Raw genomic sequence first — 25,966 nt, 5'->3', positions numbered from 1 at the left:
CCCCAAGACTCCCCTAATGAACTTTCAGAGCCTTTAAAACAAGTTAGTTAAGGCAGCACATTGTGAGGACAACCCACAAGTTAAATAGGTTAATGGGGAAATCAGAGGGAAATCAACAAGATCTCCCTGTGACAGAGAAGGAACACTGAAATATACACTGAAGTGGAATGTGGTGATGTTGTGCATAATACCACCTCTGAGATCATTGCAACTACAGCATAAATCAGGCCTTCCACACTGCAAGAAGTGAAATATCTGTAAGCTTGGGGCAATGCTGCTTCATTGAATTGCTACTCTCTCCTTACCCTTTCCTCACCATTCCTTCAAATGGTCTAACAGGGATGGGCCTGGCAGGCGGAAATGCAGGCACAGAAGCAAAAGCTTTTTTTAAAAAAAAGGAATGTAAAAGCAGTCCCTCTGCCACCCATTTCCCAAGCTGGATGTCCTCTAGTGAAGCGGCCAGGCTGGCGGTGGGATGGCAGAGGATAGAGACAGACAGAAGAGGCCCTTCTCCTTGCTCTCCCCCGTTCTGAGAACTGCTGACAAGGGCATCTGTGGACATCCGACGTGAACTGCAGAACCTCTGCAAGGGAAGTCGCAAGTCTTGCTCCACTTCACTGGAACTCACACTTGGCAGCGTGTGTCAAAACATCTTCTACCATAGTCCAAAATTTCTCTACGACTGAAGTGCCAACTGTCTGGGCCAGGTCCACGAGGCACTGCAACGGCAAAACCTCTGTTCGTTCAAGCAGCGCCAGAGCAAAATCTTTCACTGAGAGGAAGGAGCCATCTCTACGTGGCATCGGGCCTCAAGAGACTGTCGGCCACAACGTCACTAGCGAACCCTAAATGCTCGTTTTCAACGCGATCCATAAGTTTTCTTTTTAAAAAACAAAGAGGTAAATTCTCAGGTGAGGGACTGACTTAGGTTGCCCTTTGCCAGGAGTTACAACAGATTCCGCTTGCAAGTCTAGGCTTCTGCTTCCAGGCTCCTTTAAGACACGCTGGAACAGCGGATGCTTGGGGAGCCCATCTGGGTCAGGACCTTGTCTAGCCACTGTAAGGGGCCGTTCAGATGAAGCTCGATCCAGCAGGGAGTGCTTGTGACCGTCTGCCGCCTAGAAAAGAGGAGAAGGAAGAATGAGAATCAGGGCTATGTGCTCCCCACACTAAAAATCGCAAGAGAAGCTATCAAAGTTTTCCACCAGGAATTCTGCAACCAGTACAGATTGTGTCAGTTCCAGAGCTGCATATTTTAAAGTGTGCACCCCCTTGTTCGGCTTCTACTATTCAACAGGGGGGAGGGGAGGCAGCCCTGCACAGCCCCCAGAACTTGCGTGGCCTTTCAACAGCTGGGCAGCCCCCCTTTTCTGCAATCTAAGGGAGGGAGACAGAAACAGGAGGTAAGTTTGAGACATGGAGGGCAGGAGGGCAGGCAATATTTCACTGGGTGGGTCTCCAACTGTGCAGACTTGACAAAGAACTACATGAAGGTTTTAGCTGCCCCTCTGCCCACACACATGTAAGCCCCTGTCCATAGCCTTGAAGACTAGAAGCTTATACTTAAAAACAAAATAAAAAGGGAAGGGGTTTCTCAGGATGCCAGTTTGTGTGCCAGAGTCCAAAGACTGAACCCTGTAGAGCTGTAAACCCTCCCAGGAAGCTTTGCAGGTGTTAAGAAGACCTCCATTGTCTCTGCAAGCACAACCCAAAACCTATTTTGGCTACCCTGTAATTGTCAAAGAGAATCACCACACCCATTCCCAAGCCACTGACTTAGAGAGGGGGTGGGGACAGAATGGGAAGCTCATTCTGTGCAGCTACATGGCTCCCTAAAGCACATCTTTTGTACAAATCAAAAGCCTGAAGAGCAAAAACAGCAAAGGCAAATGATTTGGGAAGTGGGGGTAGCTTTGCGCTGGGACAGAGACCCAACTAGACACAGCAACCCTGGCGATGCCAAAGTTAACTCACTGGAGGACAGCGGCCATATCGCACCAAGAGCAAAAGGCACTCTGGACTGGAGCACCATCCCCGAATGAGAGCCAGTCCCTCCCCACCCAATGCAACCCACTCATCTGGATCTCATTAAGAGCCCTGGCCCTCGGCCAAGACGAAACACAGTCGGCAAGAAGGGAGGGAGGGAGGGAGCAAGCTGGTTTCAAAACAAAATAGACTCCAGACATCTGGAGAAGTTGAAGGGGGTAACCCGAGAGGCCTCGGCTCTGGGCTTCATCTCCAGTCACTTGCAAGGAGGAGGAGGAGGAGGAGGAGGAGGCCTGCAAAGGCGCAGCTGCAAGGAGACTTTGATGGGGAGCCCTCTCTTGAAGAAGACCAAGGAACAGGGACCCAGAATGCCATTTAAGAATCTTCCTGGCTTTGATCCTGTCTGCACAGCACCTTCAACCAAGCAAGAATTAGGCTGTGTTCAATCCCCACGTCTTTTCCCCCAGAGTTACTAGCAAGGGGGTGTACAAGCAGTAGCCATTAGCCACGATGGCCACGCTCTGCCTCCGTGGTCAGAGGCAGTAGTGCTGCTGAGTCTTCGCTGCTGGAAACCGCAGGAGGGGAGAGGGCTCTTGCGCTCAGATCCTGCTTGTGAGTTTCCCATGGGGGCACCTGGTTGGCCACTTTGAGAACAGGATGCTGCTGGGCTGGATGGGCCACTGGTCTGATCCAGCAAGGCTCTTAGGTTCTTAACTGAAAACACTCTCACCTCTCACATGGTGCACAAAAGTTGCTTACTTAGAAATAATTCATAAAATTGTGGCGTTGGAAGGGACCCTGAGCATCATGTAGTCCAATCCCCTGCAATGCAGGAATATGCAGTTGTCCCCTATGCATAGCTGTCAACTTTTCCCTTTTCTTGCGAGGAATCCTATTCGGAATAAGGGAATTTCCCTTAAAAAAAGGGAAACGTTGACAGCTATGCCCCTATGGGGATCAAACCTGCAACCTTGGGGTTATCAGCACCACACTCTTATTAACATCTCCAATCTCAGAATAGATTCCTTCCATCTCCTAGTCCCCTAGACTCCAACTCTAAACGTGCAGAGCAGGGGTGATCGATGCAATGCCCTCCGGAAGTCACTGGACTCCAGTTCCCATCAGCCTCAGCAAGCATGGCCAGTGGTCAGGGAGGATGGGAGCTGTAGTCTAACACCACCTGGAGGGCCACAAGTTAGCTACCTACCCTCCCCCCCCCCATACAATGGATTAAAAAGAAGAGAGAGAAGACAGTCCCCATGCGAGATGGATTGAGCAGCTAAAACAGAAGGGGCCCTGACACTACATCACCACCAGGGCCCCAACCAGGAAAATTCAGCCATCTTTTCCTTATCCACAATGGAGAAGCTTGCAGGATTTCCTGCACTGATGTCCCCTCCCTCCCACAGCTCCCCTTTCTCAAGGGCATGTAAGCCGAGTCAGCCCCCACATAAAAGTGAGATTTGGACAATTCTCCCCTCTTTTCTAGCCACCCAGCACCACATACAGAGCTGCCTTGTTTTGACAGCACAACAGGACTTCGGGGCCCGCCTGTCTTAATGGATCTTGCGTTATCTTGCTGCTGGTTTTGCTTGCTAGTCTGTTTTGCTTTTTAGAGTCAGCCCCCCCCCCTTTAGATTTTACTTTTGTTTTGTACAGTTGCCAGTCTCCTGCAGGCTGCCTTGTGTACTTTTGCAGAAAGGCAGGGTATGGATTCATTAACAACAACAACAACAACAACAACAACAACAACGAGGACCTGACCTGTATTCGGCCCCCCAGCCCTTGACAAAGCTCATTCGGATCGTGCACATTCTCGTCAGCTGGTAGACGGCTTCAAAGCCCTGGTTCACAGACTGGGCCAGAAGGGCAGCAAATTCCTGGTTGTTAAAAATCTTCAAGTTACAACCTGTTGAAGACAAGACCAGGGCAAATGTCAACATGCAATTGCTGAAATGTGGAGACACATGGACAGATTTGATTTTTTTTTGTTTTTGTTTTGCTGAATGAGATGTGACAACACACTCCTCCACAAGCCAGAACTTTGTAAGAAAGGCAGCAAGGGCAGTGAACACAATGGCAGGCACCACCCTGCAGACACCTGCCTCAAACCCCTTGCAAGGTCAGGAAGATGAGCCCCTTGATCGAAAGAGGAGGGAGGGGATAACCCTGAAAATGCCAGCCATAACCTTGTAATATTTACTAAGAATGCAACGTGCTTATTCTCTTCCCCGCTTCCACCCCTCCCCTCCAAAAAAACCCCCAACCCTGCCATTTTAACAGGAGAGGAAGAGTGTTTGAAGATTCAGGGCAGATAAAAGAAAGGACTTCTATGCTCCACAATCAAGAGGCAGCAATGCTTCTGAATACCACCTGCTGGAAACCCCAGGAGGGAAGGAGAGACCTCTCATGCTCAGGTCCTCTTGTGCAGTGTTTCCCAACCGGTGTTCCGTGGCACACTAGTGTGCCGCGAGACGTTGCCTGGTGTGCCGTGGGAGGGAGGCGGGCGAGTCGGGCGGCGAGAGGCGGGGCGGCGGCGGCGAGGAGAGGCCGCCCAGTGCGGGGCTCTCGCCGTCTGCCTGCCTGGCTGCCTGCGTGGCGCTGACGTCACGGGGCTGTAACGTGCCCCACATAGGCACACGCGGGGCGGCGAGCGAGCTCCCTCCCACATCCCATCGCCGCTCGCTTCGGCCGGCCTACTGGACTGTCGCAGGCGGAAGGCCTGCGCATGCACGAGGTTTTCGCGCCTTCGGGATTCCCTTCATGCCTTCCTCCTCCCGGGTTCTTGAGAGCGCGGGAAGCGGCAGTGCGAGACCGGCGTTGAGCCTGGTAGGTATTGCGCTTGCCAAGGCAGTCATTTGGGAAATGAAAACTTGCAAAGCAAGCAACCAGTTCAATCTGAAGTACATGTATGCTTAATATCCTGTATCTGAAACCTGTTCTGCCCCCTCCCCTACACTTGGTGCCATTTTCATCTACACATGCAGCAGAGAAAGTTGACCCAGAATAGTACCAATTCAGATGGCAGATGGGAGAATGAGAGTGCTGAATGCTTTCCCATGTAGAACAGTCCCTGCAAATAAAAACCTAGCATATTTGGAAGAGGGATGCTAGCCTAACCATTACCTTCTATGCTGTTACTATTTTTTTTTTTTTTTTACATAAGTAAAAAGTGACCTTTCCCCATCTGGCATGGTGGTGTGCCTCGAGATTTTTTTCATGAAACAAGTGTGCCTTTGCCCAAAAAAGGTTGGGAAACACTGCTCTTGTGGGTTTCCTTCTGGGGCATGTGGTTGGCTTCTGTGAGAACAGGATGCTGGACCAGATGGGTCATTGGCCTGATCCAGCAGGCTCTTTTTTTTTTTTTGCATTCTAAGCCTGAAGTCTGCCCAGCCCAGCAGTAAATGATGCTGCAGCCTAAGACCCAAATCCCTCCCCATGGAGGTTAGCCTCCACCCCCGCCCATTGCCAGGTGGAGACTGGGGGTGCCTGGGAGAAGAAGATGCTCTCAGCATCATGGCGGAAGCACCTGCGCTCAGTTCTGGTAGCAAGCTGCACAGTCAGTTCTTAATGCACACTAACAAACACAAAACACCATTCACTCCCTTAGTCACCCACTCAACGTTCAGAGGAGCTCCTTCCTCCGAAGTCCAAGTTTTTGATGCACGGGCCCAGCTGCGAGCTAAAACTCCCTCTCTTTAAAAAAAGTTTCACAGCTGCTCTGGAGCACAGGGAGGCAGGAAAATAAAAAACTTTTCCTGTCGGCTGTCAAACACATGACAGCGTAGCCGCGTTTTGCTCAGCGCCCCAACCAGATGAACTCCCAAGTCTTGGCAGGCGCAGAGTTGCTGATCTAGGCACAAGCTCAGGCCAACGCCTACAGATACACACACAAGCACAGCCTTCTGATAGTGAGGTCAGAAGGCAAATGAAGGGGAAACTGCAATCCCTAGAATATATCCTGTCAAGTTCTTTCTACAAATCCGACGGTACAGGAGCTTCCCCAAGCTGGTGCCCTCCCAATGTTTGGGACTGCAGCTCCCAGTGATCAAAACACCTGGAAGGCACAAATTTGAGGAAAGCTGTTCCGAAGGACTTTGCCATGAAAGCCCAGTTAAGGAGCAAAATAAGTTCGGTTTGAGGACCTGTGTTCAAGTGGAAGATTTGCAGAATTAATATATTTGCATTGCCGCAAAAAAGGGAGACTTCTTCCCCAGAAGCGGAGTTGGTGACATGGTGGGCTCTTGTGCTGGAGAAGACTTCCCCATCAATGTTGTTTGGACAGCTGCCATTGACCCATCCACGGGGGACCCGGAGAACTTGGCTGTGCTTGAAAACTGGTGAAACTTGGTCAGTGAAAATTGTTCTGGAGAGGTGGATAGCACTTCCAAGAGATGAGAGTTCTTGGGGCAGTGGGTGCTGCACCCCAAATGCTGTAGTTTGGGTAGCATGGACACAGCCCTGCTCAGAAAGCTGGCAAGGGTTACAGGTAAGGGTTGGCACTTGTCTCCCATCCACCAAAAACAGACCACATCTATTCCTCCCTTGCAGGGTTTCAAAAGTCATGGCAGCTGGTGGATGGGGCCTTCACAGGGACAAAAGACATAGTGGCAGGCAAGCAGCAGCAAAGGAGAAAAGCCACTCGTGAGTTACCTGGTGGGATCTTGCACACAGTGGCCGGATGCCACCCATAGCGCTGGTTGCAGTTAGGAGACTGGACAAAAATGGCACTGTCGCTAAGGCACTCAGCGAACACCTCCCCTCCGATGTAATATAGCCTCACTCCTCTCCCTAGGAAAACACAGGGCAGCAAAGTCAGGGCAAAAGCAGTCAAAAGGCAAGGAAGGACACATTTGGAAGCAATGGCTCTCTCTCTCTCTCTCAAATGGCTTGGAAGCTATCCTGGGGGCACCTGCAGACAGACAAAATGCTGGGCTAGATGAAACACTTAGTATGTTACCCAGCATGGAAATCAGGTGTTTAAATTTTATCCCTGCCTTCCCCACCCCCCCAATAAATCACATGGTTGCTCATAATTAATTTTCACGGCCAGCCTCCAAGGTAGCCCAGGGTGGGTGGCCCAGCCAAATTATTATTATTATTATTATTATTATTATTATTATTATTATTATTATTATTATTATTATTATTTATTCATACCCCACCCTTCCTGGTTTAAAAAACGGGCTCAGGGTGGCTAACAGCAAATATAAAACATTGATTAAAATGTGACTTAAAAACAGCATAAAACATAAAATGCAGCTTCAATATCAATAAAATTCTAAAATTCAGGGGTCATTTTTTTGGGAGGGGGAACCTAGTCAGTAGACATCAAATGATCACCAGGGCTAACTGGCCAAGTTGGTCCTATTAGGGCCAGAAGGAGACCAGGGAAGAATTTAAATGTGGGGTCCCAGAAAGGGTTTCTTCATAGAAGAGGAAAGGGAAAAGGGAATAGAGGATCAGGCTAATTCAAACTGAAGGCCAGGCAGAATAGCTCTGTCTTACAGGCCCTGCGGAAGGAGATCAAGTCCTGCAGGGCCCTAGTCTTGTGTGACAGAGCATTCCACCAGGTCAGAGCCATCACTGAAAAAGCCTTGGCCCTGGTGGAGGATAGTCTGGCTTCCTGTGGTCCTAACTCTCCACCAAATTCCACCACCAAACTCTCCTCGGATGCAACAAGGCAAGAGACGCTACCGATGTGTCGCCTGGTGAGCTCCACCGCTGCGTTGCGGTTGACGTTCGACAGCAACCCGAGGCAGAAGCGCTCAGAGTTTGAAGGGTCAGTGAAGCCGTCCACAGTCATGGAGGGCTGCGACGCATGGAAAGTTTCCCCGACACGCTGGTTGAGCTCGTAGTAGGAGATGGAACACCAGAAGGCAGGTTCACAGTAAGTGACTGGCTGGAGATCTGCAAGAAATGAGAGGAGTGAAAATTTGAGAGGAGCAAATATTAATGCTTCATTGGTTTTAAAAACTACACAACACAAAGTAATCAACAGAAAGAAAAAAGTAAAAAGTAAACAAACATTCATTCCATAATTAGTGCTTGTTGTAGGTAACAATTTGTAGTTGGTTTCCACATGACCTCCGATCCCCTCATTGTGGTTCCCAAGCTCCATTCTTTAACAAAACACTAAGCTTTGTCTCTTCTAGGTTATTTCAATTACATTGATTTTATCAAATTATCTTATTACACGCAGAAAGTCAATCCAAGCCTGCGAGCAGATTTTTGTTTTTGCAATGTTCTTTTAAGTAAACTCTGTACACGTCCCACTCTCTATTAAATTTTTGATCAGTAACTTCTCAAAACTTTGCTGATAATCTGGCCAGTTCTACATACTCTCACATTTTGTTTTGACAATTTAGTTTGGATGGGGTAGCATCTCCTTTCCAACCCTTTGTGATTAAAATTCTAGCTGTTACTGTAGCATACATGAAAATTCTCCTAAATTTCTTTCAGATTTCATTGCTCATTACTCCTAGCAGGGAGGCTTCAGGCTTCTTGGGGAATGAACATGTAAACATTTTTTTTAAGTTTGTTGTAGATTATCTCCCAAAATTCTCTAATTCTTTTGTAGTTCCACCACATGTGGATCATTGTGCCTTCTGCCTCCCCACATTTCCAACAGGTGTTTGGCCTAGATCTAAACATTCTGGTCAGTTTAACAGGTGTTAAATACCACCTGCAGAGCATTTTCATGCAATTCTCTGTTAAGTCATAACATGCAGTCAGAACCTTCTTTCAAATCCAGCCTTAAACTAATTATTAAAACAAACCAAGGCTTGCCTTTGCAAGACATTTCCCTGTTAGGTGCCCCACCCACCGGCTTCATATCACTGCCTAGGCCATCCCCGAAACACCTCTATGTGAATTTCAAAAAAGCCCAAGCAGCACCGTCCTTACCCAGATTGTTGTGTGCAGGGGACATTGGATTTGGAGATAAATTTGGAGAACCTGGGTGGGGAGAGAAAGAAGATACAATTATGGTAAGATACTATCTGCCCAAGAAGAATCCTAGTACTCTAGAGTTGCAAGGAACCTAAAGAGTCATCTAGACCAACCCTCCCCATGCAATGTAGGAATTAAGTTGATACCGCTACTATAGTGCTTTTAAAATAGTGATGACATTCATATCCACAACAATCGCTTGAGGAAGTTCTTGGGCAAGTCTGAAGAAGAATTCATGAGGCACTTCTAACTGGGAGTTACCTGGGGTCCCACTGCTGCCCCTTCAGCAGGTGGGTGGGTGACACTGCTGGCACAGGGAGAGCAGGGCACCATCCTGCAGTTGAAAGTGGTGCCTGCCAGCAGATTATAGGGCAGCCAGCGGGGACTGTACTTGCTCCTTCTGCTGCCTAAAGCCTAGTGCAGTGATGGCCAAACTTGGCCCTCCAGCTGTTTGGGGACTACAACTCCCATCATCCCTAGGTAACAGGACCAGTGGTCAGGGATGATGGGAACTGTAGTCCCAAAACAGCTGAAGGGCCAAGTTTGGCCATCACTGGCCTAGTGGGCTTCCCATGCCCAAAGAGACTGCAAGGAGGCTACCCTCTTTCTGTCTGAAATCAGAGAGCGAGATGGGGCATTTGCACCATGCTCTTCTGCCAAGAAAGGCTTCTCAAGTGGCTTAATAATAATAATAATAATAATAATAATAATAATAATTTTTTATTTATACCCCGCCCTCCCCAGCCAAGGCCGGGCTCAGAGCGGCTTACAAGCAATAATAAAAACAAGATGAATGATTACAACTTAAAAACAAAAATAAAATACAACATTAAAATAATGGAACATTAAAATATTAAAATGTAGCCTCATTGCAGGAGAAGGAAAAGAAAAAAGAAAATGGGGGGGAGGGAATCAAATTGGCTCCAAGCCAAAGGCCAGGCGGAACAACTCTGTCTTACAGGCCCTGCGGAAAGAAATCAGATCCTGCAGGGCCCTGGTCTCATACATACAGCAATCAAAACAAGAGACAGTCACTGTCTGGACAGGCTTGCAGTTCAATTTTTTTTAATGACACACAAGGAAAAAAGGACAGAGAGGGAAGAGGGACCAATAAAACATCAGACTCGGGCACCAGTTCTTAAACTGTTCTTACAATGACCAGCTGGCACAGCTCAGGGGCAGGAGGTGCCTGAAGGAGCTGGTCTTTGGGCAAAGCTGATGGACTGAACTCTGCCTTCCATCTCTCCCCAGGACTGAATGGCTGATCCCAGGTGACAGCTGAGTTGCACTCCAAGACATCTGGAGTCCACCAGGTTGGAAAAGGCTGCACTAGAGGCTCAAGCCTTCACCATATGGCATGGACCAAGACACCTGCTGCATGTCAGTTCCATGAGCACATGCCACTGACGCCAGAGCCATTCTTCACGTCCCCTCTACCTTTGTATTTTGCATGGGAAACATCTGTTTTCAAATAAAGTTTTAGGAATCAAAGATACGGATAAAAAAAAAACCTAGATGTTTTCCCACACGGACAGGGCATTCCAAGGGTACATTCAAAGCCAAAGCCAATTCAAATAATTATGGCCCTGAAGGCATGCGCCGTATAGCGTTTCAGACAGACACCGACCACACAGCCAATAATTGCACACACCAATGGTGTTGGACCAAAGAGGGTTGAGCGTGAGGCCTACCAGCAGTCCCACGCCGGCCTCCTCCCACCTGTGTGCTTATGGCAAAAGACGATAAATGTGTCACTCATTCCCCTTTTAGAAACCCACAAGCATTCTTCAGCCCCAGCTATGGCAAGGGAGATGGCAAACGATACGTGGCAGGGGTGTTGGCGTGGATTGTCCCATTCTCTCTTTCCAACTCGCCAGTTCTCCCTTGACCAGCCCTTGTGTTTCCCCAACTTTTCCCTTCCTCTTCAGCTGTAAATGGAAAGAAGTGTGGAGCCAAGGTGGTGTAATGGTCAGAGTGTTGGACTAGCATCTGGGAGACCAGGGTTCAAATCCCCACTCGGCCGATGAAGCTCACTTGGTGTCCTTGCACCAGTCACTGTTGCTCAGGCTAACCTAACCACGCAAGGTTGTTAGGAGGACAAAATGGAGATGGGGAGGATGCTGTGCCAGCCTGGAGGAGGTGCAGCAATCAGGCCCAGATCAGGCATGATGCTGTCTCCTCAGTGCCCTGATATGGGGCTTCTGCCAGTGGGATTCCACACCTTTGACAGGCAGAACTGAGAACTGCATGCCAGAGGAGGGATGCCAGCATCACTCCATGGGCATAGGCTGGTGGAGCTGTCCAGGCTGGGCAGAAAGAGATCTCTGTCCCTTCTTCCACTACTACCCTGCCCACCTCTAGGCATGATGAATCAGGGGTTTGAATGACAGCCTAAATAAATAAAGAGATATGGAAGACTCCAAGCCAGGTGGGAAAGGGGCAGTGGGTGGAATTCAGCTAGGTTTTCCCTCAAGTAAAGGTAAAGGGACCCCTGACCATTAGGTCCAGTTGTGACCGACTCTGGCGTTGCGGCGCTCATCTCGCTTTACTGGCCGAGGGAGCCGGCGTACAGCTTCCAGGTCCTGTGGCCAGCATGATTAAGCCACTTCTGGCGAACCAGAGCAGCTCATGGAAATGCCGTTTACCTTCCTGCCGGAGCTGTACCTATTTATCTACTTGCACTTTGACGCGCTTTCGAACTGCTAGGTTGGCAGGATTTCCTCCAAGTAAACTCATTTAAATTAACAGACCTAACTTGGACTTCTTGAAATTAATGAACATGACCAAGGAATATGTGGCTCCATGCTACCCCCATATACCCCCATATACAAGAGACTGGGAAAGAGATCCCTTCTAAGGAGTTTTCAAACTCTGGTAGATTATTCTACTAAAATGACAAGAGAGATGAGCACAATTCCATCAAATGTCACATATTAATTTCCAGCGTGATGTACCTGCATCCATGCTATGGTTCATCTGATGGTCACTGGTTTCTCCATCCTCACTCAGATAACCAGGAGGGGGTGTTTCTGCAAGTGGGTAGGGGGCAGGGCACGGGGGGGGGGGAAACAGAGCTGTCATAAAAATCAAGCAAAATTCAGGAAATATGAGCACTTATTTATAAACAATGCTGCCCTTGTCCAATGTCTCGAAAAGAACTTTATAATCCATCACCTCCTTAGAGTAAATGCTGCAAGATCAGTAGCTACAGCTTCCCCTTTTACAGACGGGTCAACTGAGGCTTTTCTAAGGTCCAGGACTTACGAGGACCTTATCCTGAGCCCACTCTAGACTCCAGAGTTAATTTTCAGAAGACCTCCTTCCCCATGCTCCTTTATTCACTGGGAATGGAAAATGAGTTAAGACACACAGGCTCTTTCTCTCTCTGCTCGGAAGCAAGAGAAAAGGAACAAGAAGTTGAAAGCCCTGAGGCGACAACCTTCAATGCTAAAGTTACTTCCGTTCGATATAGGTAGATTGGCGACACATAGAAGCAGAAATGTTAATGTGTTCCGAGTGGAAGATCTTGGGGTGATTTGCCGTAGATCAAAGCAAGGATTTCCAATTCCCAGCTGCTTAGCAACATTTACTTATTTAATGACAATAGCAGCAACTGAAAAGGTCTCCCCACCCCCAACAGACCAGGTGGCTGAAAGAGAATACTCAGGCGTTAGAGGGGCACCAGACGTGGATATCTGGTTCTTAGTTCTGGTATTGATCACAAATTCCTGGACTGATCATGCGCTCAGAGGCACTCTGGGCTGAATCCAAAGTGACACTGAGTAACACACCCATCGCACAAGCAGAAATCCTTGAGTTGGATACCACCATCTGTTGCTTAATTCACAGCTCACCATTATTTTTGTACCTGGGTCTGGTAGACCTGGGGAGCGGGTGGTTCTAGTCAAAGGAGACAATGTAGATCTCCCAGGCCTTGAGCCTGGTCACCTCTGGTCTCGCCAACAGAGCACCTAAGCTGTAATTCCATCCACCCAACGAAAAGGGTCCGCACACCACTTCTGTTGGGGCAAAGCATACCATACCTGGAATGTAGTTGCTTTGAGGTTCTATGCCCGCTGGGAAGTTAGTGTTCTCTGGAATGGAGTGGCTATAATCATCCAGTGGAGGAAACTCAGCTGGGATCTCTGTATGCCTCGGAACCAATACTGGAGGTAGCACTGAAGAGGTAAGACAGCCAAGGAGCAAATGTCAGCAAGAAGTCTAACAACAAGGTCAGCAATATTGGGTGCAATTCCTGTACAATGGTGGGTTCAATTCCACCACCTGCTCTCGCTTCCAGTGTCCCAGCCTTCTACACAAACATTAAAACAACAACAACAGAGGCCCGTTATACTACCTGGTGTCTCCACTCTTTGATAGTGATACGGATTCACACAGACTTCATCCTTCTTCATGTTAAAGGCGTATTCACACATCTCCATGGCTCGCAGTTCGTGGTGGCTGTGAAGATCTGGCCACCGCCAGAGCCGGCAATAGATAACATGAGGGAGACCCTTTCGGTGGGATACCTGCAGCCGGCCATCCAGCGATCTGAAATGTTGGAAACGAAAAGGCAATATTAGAAGTGGAAAAGGCAGAGGGCTTTGGTTTGAGAGTTCTTCCCTATTGAATAGAAGACTCTTATGGCAATTAGAAGGAAATGAATCCACAGAGACAAGTTGGTTGGTTATTAATGTATCGGCAGAATGGCACTGCACTGTTGCCCATTTTGTTCACCAGCGGGGTGGGAAGAACAGGACAACCAGATGTTTCGATCTTGCTCTCCTGAAAAATCAAGGAAGAAGGAATAACCACTGCACCTAGATCCAGCCTACAAGAGATTTACTTTAGCATGTACAGCCAAGAAGGGGTAAGCAGGAAGCACATCACCCCAAGAACGAAAGAACGGGCTATTAAGCTTCTGTATTCTTGCCTGTCACTATTATTTAGGCACTCCTCTCTATAACTCTCACACGCTTGCACGCATTGAATTTTTAAAGTGTTTCTCCCAACTCTCTGTACAGAACAGATTAACAGCAGGGAGGGCATTTTAAAAACACAAGAGCAAAGGGATGCAAACATTTAGAAAGTAGCAGTAACAACAAAACTGCAAGGAACATGCAAAAATTAAGATTACTCTGAGCTGGAAATCTCCGCTCCATTATTTATTTATTTTCCCTGGTATTGTACAGTTAAAGACTAAATTATATAAAGTTTCTTAAATGATTAAAAAAAACACACATCTGAAATGTTGAGGTTATAAAACTCTTCCCTGTAGCAAAATTACAGCTCTTGCAACATGAGACACCTTTTGCAGAAAGCTTCATAATAATTTTTGTTTTTAAAATGCACCGTGTGATTGGAAGTGAACCACAGAGGATTCCTGGTTTAAAAGCAGAGGAATGTAGAACACTGGCAGAGAATTCCCCCAGGTGAAGAAGCCTCCAAGCATCCCTTCCCTGCACTCAACAGAGGCTATTCCAAAAGAGGTGGAAACAGAACCATGGCAAACAAGGGTCTTCTAAGGAGGCCAAGCCAAGGAAGCAGGTGAAGGCAAGAAAGGTGGCTTATCTCAGTCATGCCAAAATCCATTAATCTCATTTTTCCAAGCTCCTTCTATTTCCAAACTTAAATTCAATTTTCCCCATTTCCACAACAATTCACAATTTTTTAAAAAAAGTTCTCATGAAATCTCACCGGCATTTTAGTGTGAATGTCTCACAATAAACATATTTTTATATGCAGCTTTGACTAATACACACACTTTTTGCAAGCAATTCCCCCCCCCCAACATAATGCATTTTCAAGCACATTTGAAAGTATATGCATTTTTGTACACATTACTTGGCTGGAGAACAGCACTACAAAATTCAGAGAAGTGCAAAGTTTCAAAAGATGGCTGTGTTTCATCGTTTGCCTATTGTTTTGAAAAGCACAACATTGGTTCAGCTTTAAAAAAAAATCATGTAATTTATTGAAAATCAAGACAGTATATACAACGTATTCCAAATCAGCAAAATCAGGCGCATCTTTAAATCTGAACTGAACGAAATCTCTCCCCAATCCTTACTCTCGGCTCTGCTTCACTCCCCCCGCCTCCTGCGCCAGGATTAAAATTACAATCGAAGCCATATTCCAAGTGGCTCTTTAATAAGTCAGCCATCAAGGTCCAAGCCAGCACAAACACAGTGGCCAATTGCAAGTGGACGCAAATTCTGCCAACGCCCTACTGTGCCGCTTCCTTACCTACCATTTAAACAGCCTCCCCAGCACACCAGATCCATTTATTTGGGACAAAACCGGTGCCAGCTGGGAAGCTTTCCCACGCCCATGGCTGACTGGCAAGAGCCCTGTTTTCCTACTCAAGCTCCTCCATGAAAGGTTGCAACGGTGGTCAGCTCCGTCCAGCATCAGCACTGCCATTTCCTGTGGCAGGAACTTTTTAAAGTTTGCTCTCATAGGCTAAAACCGAACCCAAGCAAACGTCCCAAACATCCTCCGCCCTTCTGAGCTGTGTCTGGGCAAGAAGAGATGGAGGTGGGCAGTGCTGTCTATGACACACAGGGGAAGGTGGAGCCCAGCTCAGTTATTCTGGGCTGACCCCCAACCAACATGAACCAGATGAAGGAACATAGCTGGATCTGCATTGAGAGAGAGAGGGAGAGGGAGAGGGAGGGAGAAGCAGGGATACACTTTGTGGGCAGGCCGAGGAGTAAGAAGGAGCTGGTCTGCCAGAAAGTGCACCCAACAGTTCCAGGGAGGGAATTGCAAGGCAACCAAGAGCACCATCCATTATCTACACCTGGGCAATCACGGCAGAAGGGTTGTAGCTCTGGAGCAGCATTTCCCAAACTGAGGTCTCCAGCTGTTTTTGGACTACAACGCCCATCATCCTTAGCTAGCAAGACCAGTAGTCAGGGATGATGGGAATTATAGTCCAAAACCAGCTGGAGACCCAAGTTTGGGAAGCACTGCTCTAGAGCATAAGACAAGCCTGCTGGATCAAGCCAATGGCCCATCTAAGTCCAGAATCTGGTTCTCACTGCGGACAATCAGATGCCTGTAGGAAACCAGCAAGCAGGATTCAAGCACAAGAGCCCTCTTCCCCTCCTGTGGTTTCCAGCTACTGGTGTTCAGAAGCATTGCTGCCCCTGACTGTGGCAGCAGAGTATAGCCATCCTGGCTAGTAGCCAACAATAGCCCTCTCCTCCATGAATTTGTCTAATCTTCCTTGAAAGCTGTTCAGGTGGAAGATGGTAGAGCATCTGCTTTGCTTGCAGAAGGCCCCAGGGTCCCATCCCTGGCAACATCTCCAGATAGGGCTATGAAAGTCTCTTTTCACAAAAATCCTGGAGGGCTGCTGCCAGTCAGGGCAGACAATATTGAGCTAGGCGACTCAGCACAAGGCAAACCAACATGTGGCTACATCATTTTCTTTAAAAAGGTTCCATTGCCCCTTCCTCCCTGCCTTCCTCCTTTCATCTTCCAGGTTGTTGCAGTGAGTGCGGTTGGTGATTCAATTTCAGCATGGCAAAGACCAATCTATGCAAATTGAGAGAGAACGACCTCTCATCTCAAAAGCACTTTGGTGAGTAAGCTAATAATCCTCATTCCAGATCCACTGGAGTCGTGAGTCTCATACTGCTAAATTAAACACTCCTTTGAAAAAGAAGCAGCGATTCCAGGCATACCAATTCATTCACGTCTCAACACCCTACGTGATCCAGCAGGGAGTTTCATCAGAACAGGAAGAGAGCAGAATGTCAAGGAAATTCTCTGGCGTGCTGAAGAAGGAATTGCTTAATGCAGCCTTTGTCAACCTGGTGCACATCCGCTTCAGCCAGTATGGCTGTGCTCCTATCAGCTCCCAAAAGCAGATGACTGTGCTGGTTAGGGCTGATGGGAGTTGCAGTCCAACACATCTGGAGGGAGGGCACCAGGTTGGCAAAAGCTGGCTTAAAATAAAGACAGTCAACTCTGGTCCAAGAAGGTCACCAGGAGACAGAGCACAACACTTGAATTTGCACATTGTCAAAGTACTGTTGCCTATTTGGGGAAGGGCCTTGGCTCAGTGGTAGAACACTTGCCTGGCATGCAGAAGGTCCCAAGGTTCAATCCTGGCACCTCCATGGCAGGGCTGGGAGAGACCGCAGCCTGAAAGACTGGAGAGCAACTGCCAGTCAGTGTAGACAATTAGGAACAGAGGGAGCTGCCTTGTACAGAGTCAGCCTGCTGGTCTAGCTAGCCTAGTATTGTCTACACTGGCTTGCAGCAGCTCTCCAAGGCAGGGGACATTCTCAGCCCTACTTGGGAGATGCTGAAGATTGAACCTGGGACCTTCTGCATGCATGGCAGATGCTCTATCACTGAGCTATGACCCTACGCCATAGCTAGGCCAATGCAGACCTAGACTGACCAATGGTCTGACTTGGAATAAGGTCAATGGATACCATTATTGTGCGGGCAAAGTTCTCCTTGGTCTGAGTTATTCCTCTTACAGAGTTCTTCTGAGTCTGTTAACAGGCCCATCCCTGCAGATTCAGAGACACAGAGGTAGTTTAAAAAGCCATGAGGTTTTCATATTTTTAAGTTCTTCTGCATCTGATGAATAATCCAGACCTGTACTTTCTTCCTGAGGCGGTTTTATGACTGGATTGGCCCATTTTTGCCAAATACTAAATAATATATTCCACCCACCCCCCGCTGCCAATTACAGAAGCACTCCCAGGACTGGAGAAAATCTGCCATCTAGTCATGAAACCCAGTTTGCCAGCCCCCTCACACCAGACTCTGCTTTAGAAGGGCAGATGAGAGGGAGGGATGGGGGGGGGGAGGAAGGATGCCTGTACACACAGAAGAGACCAAAAGAGATCCTCTTAAGTTGCTCGCTATCCAACTGGCCTTGTGGTTTGGGGACTGAGGGTGGGGAGAAAGCGAGAGAATAGAGGTGACCGTCCAAGCCCTCTCAGTCCCAGGGCCCACCAGCTGCAGTCTACATCATTCTAGCTGGTCACCTGTGATGAGCAAAACCTCCTCAGGGCAACCAGGCAAGGAAGCCAGGATTTTTTTCAGGCCACTGATATACTTCTGGTTCTGGTATTTGTGGCATGTGTGAGAAGGCAAGAGAGTGACTTTCGGGGGACCAACCTACGGGCTTGTATTTTGTACACCCCAAACCATGCACTTCCCCCAAAGGGGTTCAGTGGCATTTGCTACACCACTCCTGCCCCCTCCCCCCAAAAAGCAGTTCAACTAGGGCTATTTACAATCACATGCATGTGGATAACACACACACAGAGCAAAGACTTGTAACAGGGCCTTCACAACGGTGGCCCCACAACTATAGAATCTGAGTGCTAAAGAACACAAGACGCTATCCGTATAGCATCCGTCCATCTGGCTTGGTATTACATGACTGGCAGCAGCTCTCCAGGGTTTCAAAGTAGAGGTTTCGCCAGCCCTACCCAGGACTGAACCTGGGACCTTACGTAGCATGCAAAGCAGGTGACATAACACCTATGCTCCTAATGAGCACAGGAACCTACCTGATACCAAGTTAGATCACTGGTTCATCCTGTTCCGTATTGTCTCTAAAGTGCTTTGCGCCCACCTGGATTGAACCTGGGACCTTCTCCATACAAAGGAGGTGCTACTGCCACTGAGGTATGGCCCTTCCCCATGGCTTAGGCAGGCAGGCCCCATCCACTGCGCTTTTAAGTGGGCCTTAAGACCTAGGCCTTCCCTGAGGCCTTTGCCACTTGAAATAAAGATATAAAGCCAGGGCTCTGCTGCCAGGGTCTGGAAGAGTTCTATTGTCGCCAGTGCTTTAATTTACTTCTGCTCTGGTGGTCAGCCTCCTAGTGTTATGGAACCGACATTCCAAACAGTTTTGAGTTGTATTTGAACTCCGGTGCCGATTGCATTTTGCGTGGTGAGCTGCTTTGTGGTGCACGGTTCTCAAAAAAAGCTGCACACCTTTCAAATAATAAATAAGGCATGGGGGGAAGCACATGTCACATTCCCCGTCTCTCCCCACGACAAAACTGGGACTTCTTGAGACCTGGAACCAACTCCCCTTCTGGGTGTCCAGCCCTCCAGTTCTCGCTGACCTCGTTCAAAGCTGCTAACGAGCGAGCGCAGGGTGAATCATTTCCTGCTCACCCGCTGCACGCTGCGTCCCAGGAGAGGCTCTCAAAGACTCCCCTTCCCCACGTTGAGGGGTGGGGTCCGATGCACCTGACAACAACAAGACTTTCCCTTCTTGTCCTTACTGAAACACCCTCAGAGTTTCCACAAGAAGGGTGTGTGTGTGCACAAAACGTTCATGCCTCTTGAGGGGGACGTGACTGACACGGCTTTCTCGGGGGAAAGGAAAGGTGAAAAGGGCAGCGGAGAGACAACAGAGTCGAGTTTATTGCTCTCCAACTTCCTTAATTATGAGTCACCATCGGCAGAGAAAGAAAACCCAGTTCCATAAACAGATTGAGAACGCAAATAAAAAAAGTACAGGGAGAGGATGGAGGACCTGATAAGGTGTTTTTGAAAGTTACCGCGTTACGCAACGCAGGGTTATCAAAGATTACTTGCCGACATCTGCAGCCTCTCATTTTCCCAGAGATGCAGAAAAGACAAAATCTCATTTGCAACCCTGCTCATCTGAAAACCAACACAAAAGCTATCAGGCCACGGGTGCTCCCTCTTGAACAGAAGTCACAGAAGCAGCCAAGAGGATTTTGACATCTCGAGGTGGGAAAGACAAAAGGCATCCAGCCCCTTCCACACAAGCCTGGACCTGATGACATGGAATAGGAATACTGTTCCTGGATTTAATTTATTCGTATTTTCATAGAAGTGGGAAATCCAACAAGATCTTGCCGTACGGAATGCTCCTTTTTAGTGTTCCAAGCAGCCATACCTTCTTTCAGGACACTCCACATTGGTACCTTAGGTTAAGTACTTACAGTGGTACCTCGGGTTAAGAACTTAATTTGTTCCGGAGGTCTGTTCTTAACCTGAAACTGTTCTTAACCTGAAGCACCACTTTAACTAACAGGGCCTCCCACTGTCGCCATGCCGCCGGAGCACAATTTCTGTTCTCATCCTGAAGCAAAGTTCTTAACCCGAGGTACTATTTCTGGGTTAGCAGAGTCTGTAACCTGAAGCGTCTGTAACCTGAAGCGTATGTAACCTGAGGTACCATGTATTCCAGCCCCCTCCCAGTTTTATCTGGGACTGATGGGTGCTGTAGTCCCAAACATCTGGAAGACATCAGGTTGCCTAAGACTACTCTGCGTCATATCCACTCATAATGTTACTAGGCGTGGGGTGAGCAGATGATGATTACTAGTAAAAAAAAGAAGATGATTTTGCTGTTTATTGGTTATATGTTTTTGTTGCTGAAAATTCTGCTGTTCTTTATGGGTTACTGTATGGTTTTCCTTATATAACATGCTGTTCTTTCTCAATTTTACGTTACACTTTATGTCCTTAAAAGTTTTGCAAGTTGCTTGCAATTCCTAATGTGGCAAGCAATTATTGGTATAAAATACCATCCAGAGACAAGCAGTTACTTTCAACACTAGGTGTGCTGGACAACTAAAAAAAACTAACCCTCGAGCAAGGTTTTCACAACTGCATATTGGCACATCCAAATGACATCACAGTGAGAGAGATGTGAGGAAAGAGAGAGACAGCCAGGACTGAGCTCATCATGCTTGGTTTTCTTGCAAATATGACCATTAATAAAAACAGGGAAAAACAAGATAAATAGGGGGGGAAGAAAGAGGGAACATTATCTTGGCAGAGAAGCTGGTGCCACAAGCAAACTGGTGGGACAGCTGCTCAACAGAAGACACAGAAACCAGAGAAAAACACTTGCTGGCTAGCTCAGGCTCATGGGAGTCATGGTCCAAAACATCTGGAGGGCAGCAGGTTGGGGAAGGTTGACTCAAGACTCCCATGAAGAGTCCCAATCATCCACCCACTGCTTTACTACAAATACCTGAGGACTCCTTGAACAGAAGGAAGGGGAGAGGAAGAGGTGCAGATTGGCTGGTAAGTATTAACATTTTTGCAAGTAGCTCCCTTCTCATTCTTTGGTTCTTCCACTGTTGACTTTTCACTGGCAACCAGTAAATCAAAGATTCACACACTAAAGTATTCATCCATCCAACCAATCAGCCTACCATCTGTCCATCCAACCATTAGCTTTTGTGGAAGGTCAACACCCCAACTGAACAGAGAGAATGCACCCTAAGTTTAGCTTAAGTTGCATGACTCAGGACCCCAATACCTCCAGGGCTGCCTTTCTTATATGAACCTACTCAGACCCCAAGATCAGTATCAGAGACCCTTTTCTGTGTGACTTATCCTAGAGTGGGAGGCAACAAGAGGACGGACCTTTTCTGTCGTAGACACGTTTATGGAATTGCTCTCCCCCAGGGAAGCTTGTCTGGTTCAGACTCTCACCTTTTCAGTGCCAGGCAAAATGGATTTATTTTCCCAGGCATTTGGACAACAATAACAGCCTGACTTTTACTGGCTGTGCTTTGGTGTTCATTTCACCTTGATGGAGGAAAGGCATATATATTTTCCACTGTGCACGAGCAACTTGGTGTACACTGCATTGCTTTAAATGGGTAAGTTTGCCATATACTGTGTTCTTTGAATTTCAACCTTTGCATGTCACTTCAAGAGAGGACCAATACTGGTTTTCCACTTGCAGAAATTTATAATTGGGAAGGAGGAATTACATAAGGCAGCGTTTTTAAAATGCCATTCCCCCCCCCACTTGCAATTCCCAGGAGGTATAAGTCATTCTGTCGCCCCTGGTCTCCACCACTTTAGTTTCATCTCCTTTCCCTGTATGCATAGGCCAGAAAAGCATGTTTGCTTTTAAAATCTTCAGAAATAAAAACAAAAGCGTGGCCACATGGTCCTACATCACTGGGTTACTGTACGTGTGATGGCTTTAACCAACTGAGCTGCGGCTGAATGGATGAACCAACTCAATTGAGAAGCCCTCAATTTATGAGAAAACATCAAGCAATAAAGCAAAGGGTATCCTGACTTGTGGCAATCGATGTGCAATGGCTCATTCACACATGCAGCTCGTTGCCTGACATCAAGCGACACAAACCTGTGTGAAGCAAGCCATAGATTTCAACCACTTCAGAAGATGAAGATAGGGCTTCTATTCATTGCTGCCAGTCTGAGAGCAGGATGTGCTTTTCTGCAGGGCTCCCAAGTGTGTGGCAAGATGAAAGCGACCTGCACAAATGTTGCTTAGGGGGTGGAGATGGAAGGAAGACAGACACAGAGCTCTTCTTCCAAACCCCACATTTGCCTGTGACTAAGGACTTTGCTTTGCACACCCACTCGGCCCTCTGAAAGACACCCACATGCCCCTCGGCAAAATCAGCTAGCTCACTCAAAAATGCACATATGGGACACCAAATCTCGCCCCCTCACCACAGCAGTAAGCCTGTTTACTAAGAAAGCCCGCACCCCCAAACGTCTGCTTCATGAGGGGCGGAAAAACACCTTCCAACTAGTCTTTCCCCCCTCTTTTTTTCAATCACAAACCCAAAACAACACATTATGTTCCAGAAAGGGCCCGAAGCTCTTGCTGTTATTTTCTTTATTCCAGTTCCCAATTCCTCCCATTTACAAACCCTTCTGTTCTTGATTCTGCACTTTAGCTTGTCTCAAGCTCATGAAACGTTTTACACCGTATTCAAGCTGCATTCAGTTAACCAGCCGCTGAGCCTGTGCAGAGATCAGGCAACACAAGTCCCTCCCAACGTGCAAAGAAATGGACGTGGTTTCAATTTAGAATTGGTGCTGCCTATATAAAACAGCCCGGACAAACTAAGCCCCTGTAAATCTTCCAGCTCTCAAGAAAGTAAGCCTTGAGAGTGCAAAGTGGCATCATTATAAAGGCAGCCTTGCAGACAAGTTCACAAAAAGGGATGGGCCTGCTAGCCTACATAATAGTTACATGGCAATGCGGTGTAGTGGTTAAAGGTGCTGTACTAGGGCCTGGGAAACCAGGTTTCAGATTCCAGCTCAGCTATGAAGCTCACTAGGTGGCCAGTCACTGTCGCATAGCCTAGCCTGCCTCACAGGGTTCTTGAGAGGATGAAATGGTGAACAATATTATGGCCATCCATTGAGCTCCTTGGAGGAAAGGCAGGGTATAAATGCGGGACATCCAAGCAACAAAGTTAAATTTATATTGGCTGTCAGGGACTGGCTGGATGAAGAGGAGTGATGGGAGGCACCAGCCGGGGAATCCCCAATGGAAACCTCAGAGGAGGAAGGCTCAGAGCCAGGGGATTGGTGGTGGGACATGGGTGAGAGGTCAAAGGGAGAAGATTGGAAGGAGGCAACAGGGTTTGTTGAGCAGGAGGAGCATAGGACAGGGAGCAGTTCAGACTCCGAGGCTGAAGCAGAGGACACGGATCAAGAGGTTGCTGAAGAATCCAGGGACTCTCCCACTCCTGCTGCGACAAGCTCCCCTCCCCAGGGGCAAGACCTGCTGGGAAGGGTTGCTAAGTTATATGCCATTTCCCTGAATAAAGAGTTAACTTCACTGACAGCAGAGCCCTGAGTCTTTCGTGCTGACCTGCATCTGACTCCAGTTTCATGAAATCCGGGGTGGGGTGGGGGTGGGGGGATCTGGGATCTGGAAATGCAACATGAATAAAGACAAGATAAGGTTTTGACAACATCAGCTATGGATGGCTCTGCACAAGATAAAACATGCCCAAAAACGGCAGATGCAGACAGATCCTACTTCTTGAACAAGGTAACTTGAAATGGATTGTTTTCCGTCTTCGCCAGCACACAGCATTTCACACTCACTGGTATTACAGTCTGTCTTAAGACACAGATTGTTCTGTTCCAGCCCAAGCGGACTTTTGGGACCGGATTTCATTTTTGAGACTTCCATTTCAAAACTCAGTTACTGGATGCAAACTAAAAAGAGGCAGCTAACTGCAGAAAGGTACAGCTTCATTGCAAATTGCCCAAATCAGCATATACCTCCCTCTGCATCTAAAGCAGCTCTCACCAATCTGCTGCCCTCCAGATTTTTCGGACTACAGCTCTCTTCTGCGCCAGCTACCTGATCGGGGCTGATAGGGAAGGGTCATGTGGCCAGCATGACTAAGCCGCTTCTGGCGAACCAGAGCAGCGCACGGAAATGCCGTTTACCTTCCCACCATTTACCTATTTATCTACTTGCACTTTGACGTGCTTTCAAACTGCTAGGTTGGTAGGAGCAGGGACCGAGCAACGGGAGCTCACCCCGTCGCGGGGATTCAAACCGCCGACCTTCTGATCAGCAAGTCCTAGGCTCTGTGGTTTAACCCACAGCGCCACCCGTTTCCCTCTTCCCATCCTTACAGTACCTGTAAAAACAATCATTGAAGACAAAGGGAGGGAAAAATATTTTAACAACTCTTTTCAGGTCAGGTGTTGTTAATCTGAAGTGTTTGGTTTTTTAAAGTTTTAGTACTATTTTTATCTTTAGATTGAATGTGCATTTGTCCAGAAAAACAGCCCCAAAATACTTTACATTTTTTTTTAAAGGCATGGTTGCAACTCATGCAAGACATGTCAGTTCATTCTTCACATTTGCCAAATATCTACTTCCAGAATAACACACAACCTCCCCAGGAAACTTTTTTCAAGGCCAACAGCATCTCTCCAAGATCTTTCACATCTCTGCTGCCTTTTTACCGGAGATGTCAAGGACTGCAGTTGAACCCAGAAACTTACAGGGGCAAAGCCCAGGCACTGCCACCACCCAGCTCATTTCTGTGGACCTTCACACACCATTACTTTTCCATAGGCTGCAAAGCACCATAAAAATAATGATGATTTAAAAAAGAAATCTTTTCTTTAATGGCACTAATTTAAAACCCTTTAAAATGGTTAATGGGGGCCTGGTTCAAACATTATTTTGTTTGAGAACAGCAAAGTAGTACAGTATTGTATCATCTTAACTATAGCAGAATGGGCTTTTAAGTCTTCTTTTTTCCAGCAACTGCCAGGGACAATTTTATTGGTCAACAGAGGCCCAACGGAAGACACATTTGATGTTTAAAGAGATTTCCAGAGCTCCAGATCTGAGGTGAGTTTTGCAAAAGCCCGAAGAACAAAGTGCCCGTTGTGATGAGGTCTTAGAATCAGCAACGGCTGCTCAACCACCAATCATATTTGCACCAAAAATAAAATGTTTTGAGAAATGTTACGACTTCAAGCCAGTTTGTCCCTTCTATTAATGGCACATTACTCTCCACAGAGGCAGGACGTTTTCGCTGCTTAGGGAATTTTGCCATAGACAAAGACCAAGCCATTAAATTTTCATTTAATGAAAATGCTGTTACATAACAGCAAGAGGGCCAAGATTTTCATTTTCCACTTTCCCTGCTGTGAATAAATCAATATGATGCAAGTGAGATTAATACAGATTTGAGATTAGCTTCCTTCTTACGAATATCATTGCTGACAGAATCGCGCAGTGAAAATGGTGGGCAGTTAAGCTCAGAGCAAACTTAGAAAACCACTGCTGTGTTGTGTGAAATGATGCACATGTGGCTAGTGGTCAGTTTGGGTGGGGTTCTTTTTTTAAGAAAAGGCTGTTAAGACAAATGTGTGGGGATGAGAACTACCTTGTGTTCAGCAGAGGCATTTGGAAGCAGAGGAGGGCAAACAATGCAGATAGCATCTTCTATGCCCTGCTTGGGACCTTCCAGAGGCCTCTGGCTGGAGCCTACTGGAAACCAGACGGATTCCGCAAAGGCAATTCTTATCAGAAGCCAAGAAGACTTCTTACCCTGCTCCATGAAAGGGGTCAGCATCTAGTCAAACAAGAGATGTAGTTTCCTTCCACCCACTGACTGCCCCATCAGCTGACTGTGTGGATCAAGCTTCCTCTAGAGGCTGAATGAACAGCTACGCAATCTCCACCTCAAGGGCTACAATATCGGGTAATGCTCTCTAGCTGCTGCCTCTGCGGCTC

The 25,966-nt window shown here is 47.5% G+C and overlaps 1 protein-coding gene across 1 annotated transcript in view; it reads right to left on the bottom strand.

Annotated features, from left to right (window-relative positions):
• Window positions 1–394: 394 nt before the first annotated feature.
• SMAD3 (SMAD family member 3) overlaps window positions 395–25,966 on the bottom strand; it is a 62,135-nt gene continuing 36,563 nt past the window's right edge. Inside the window, exons 2-9 of the mRNA XM_082198701.1 lie at window positions 13,295–13,488; window positions 12,981–13,115; window positions 11,892–11,966; window positions 8,893–8,943; window positions 7,684–7,896; window positions 6,640–6,777; window positions 3,751–3,895; window positions 395–1,118 (exon numbers count right to left, since the gene is read on the bottom strand). Coding sequence (XP_082054827.1) covers window positions 995–1,118; window positions 3,751–3,895; window positions 6,640–6,777; window positions 7,684–7,896; window positions 8,893–8,943; window positions 11,892–11,966; window positions 12,981–13,115; window positions 13,295–13,488 — 1,075 coding nt within the window. The 3' untranslated portion in view covers window positions 395–994. The remainder of the gene's footprint in view (window positions 1,119–3,750; window positions 3,896–6,639; window positions 6,778–7,683; window positions 7,897–8,892; window positions 8,944–11,891; window positions 11,967–12,980; window positions 13,116–13,294; window positions 13,489–25,966) is intronic.

This window comes from Podarcis vaucheri (genome assembly GCF_965113315.1).
Source record: "Podarcis vaucheri genome assembly, chromosome: 14".
Taxonomy (NCBI): domain Eukaryota; kingdom Metazoa; phylum Chordata; class Lepidosauria; order Squamata; family Lacertidae; genus Podarcis; species Podarcis vaucheri.
The sequence above is the reverse complement of the archived record's forward strand: the minus strand, read 5'-3'. Positions and strand labels throughout refer to the sequence as shown.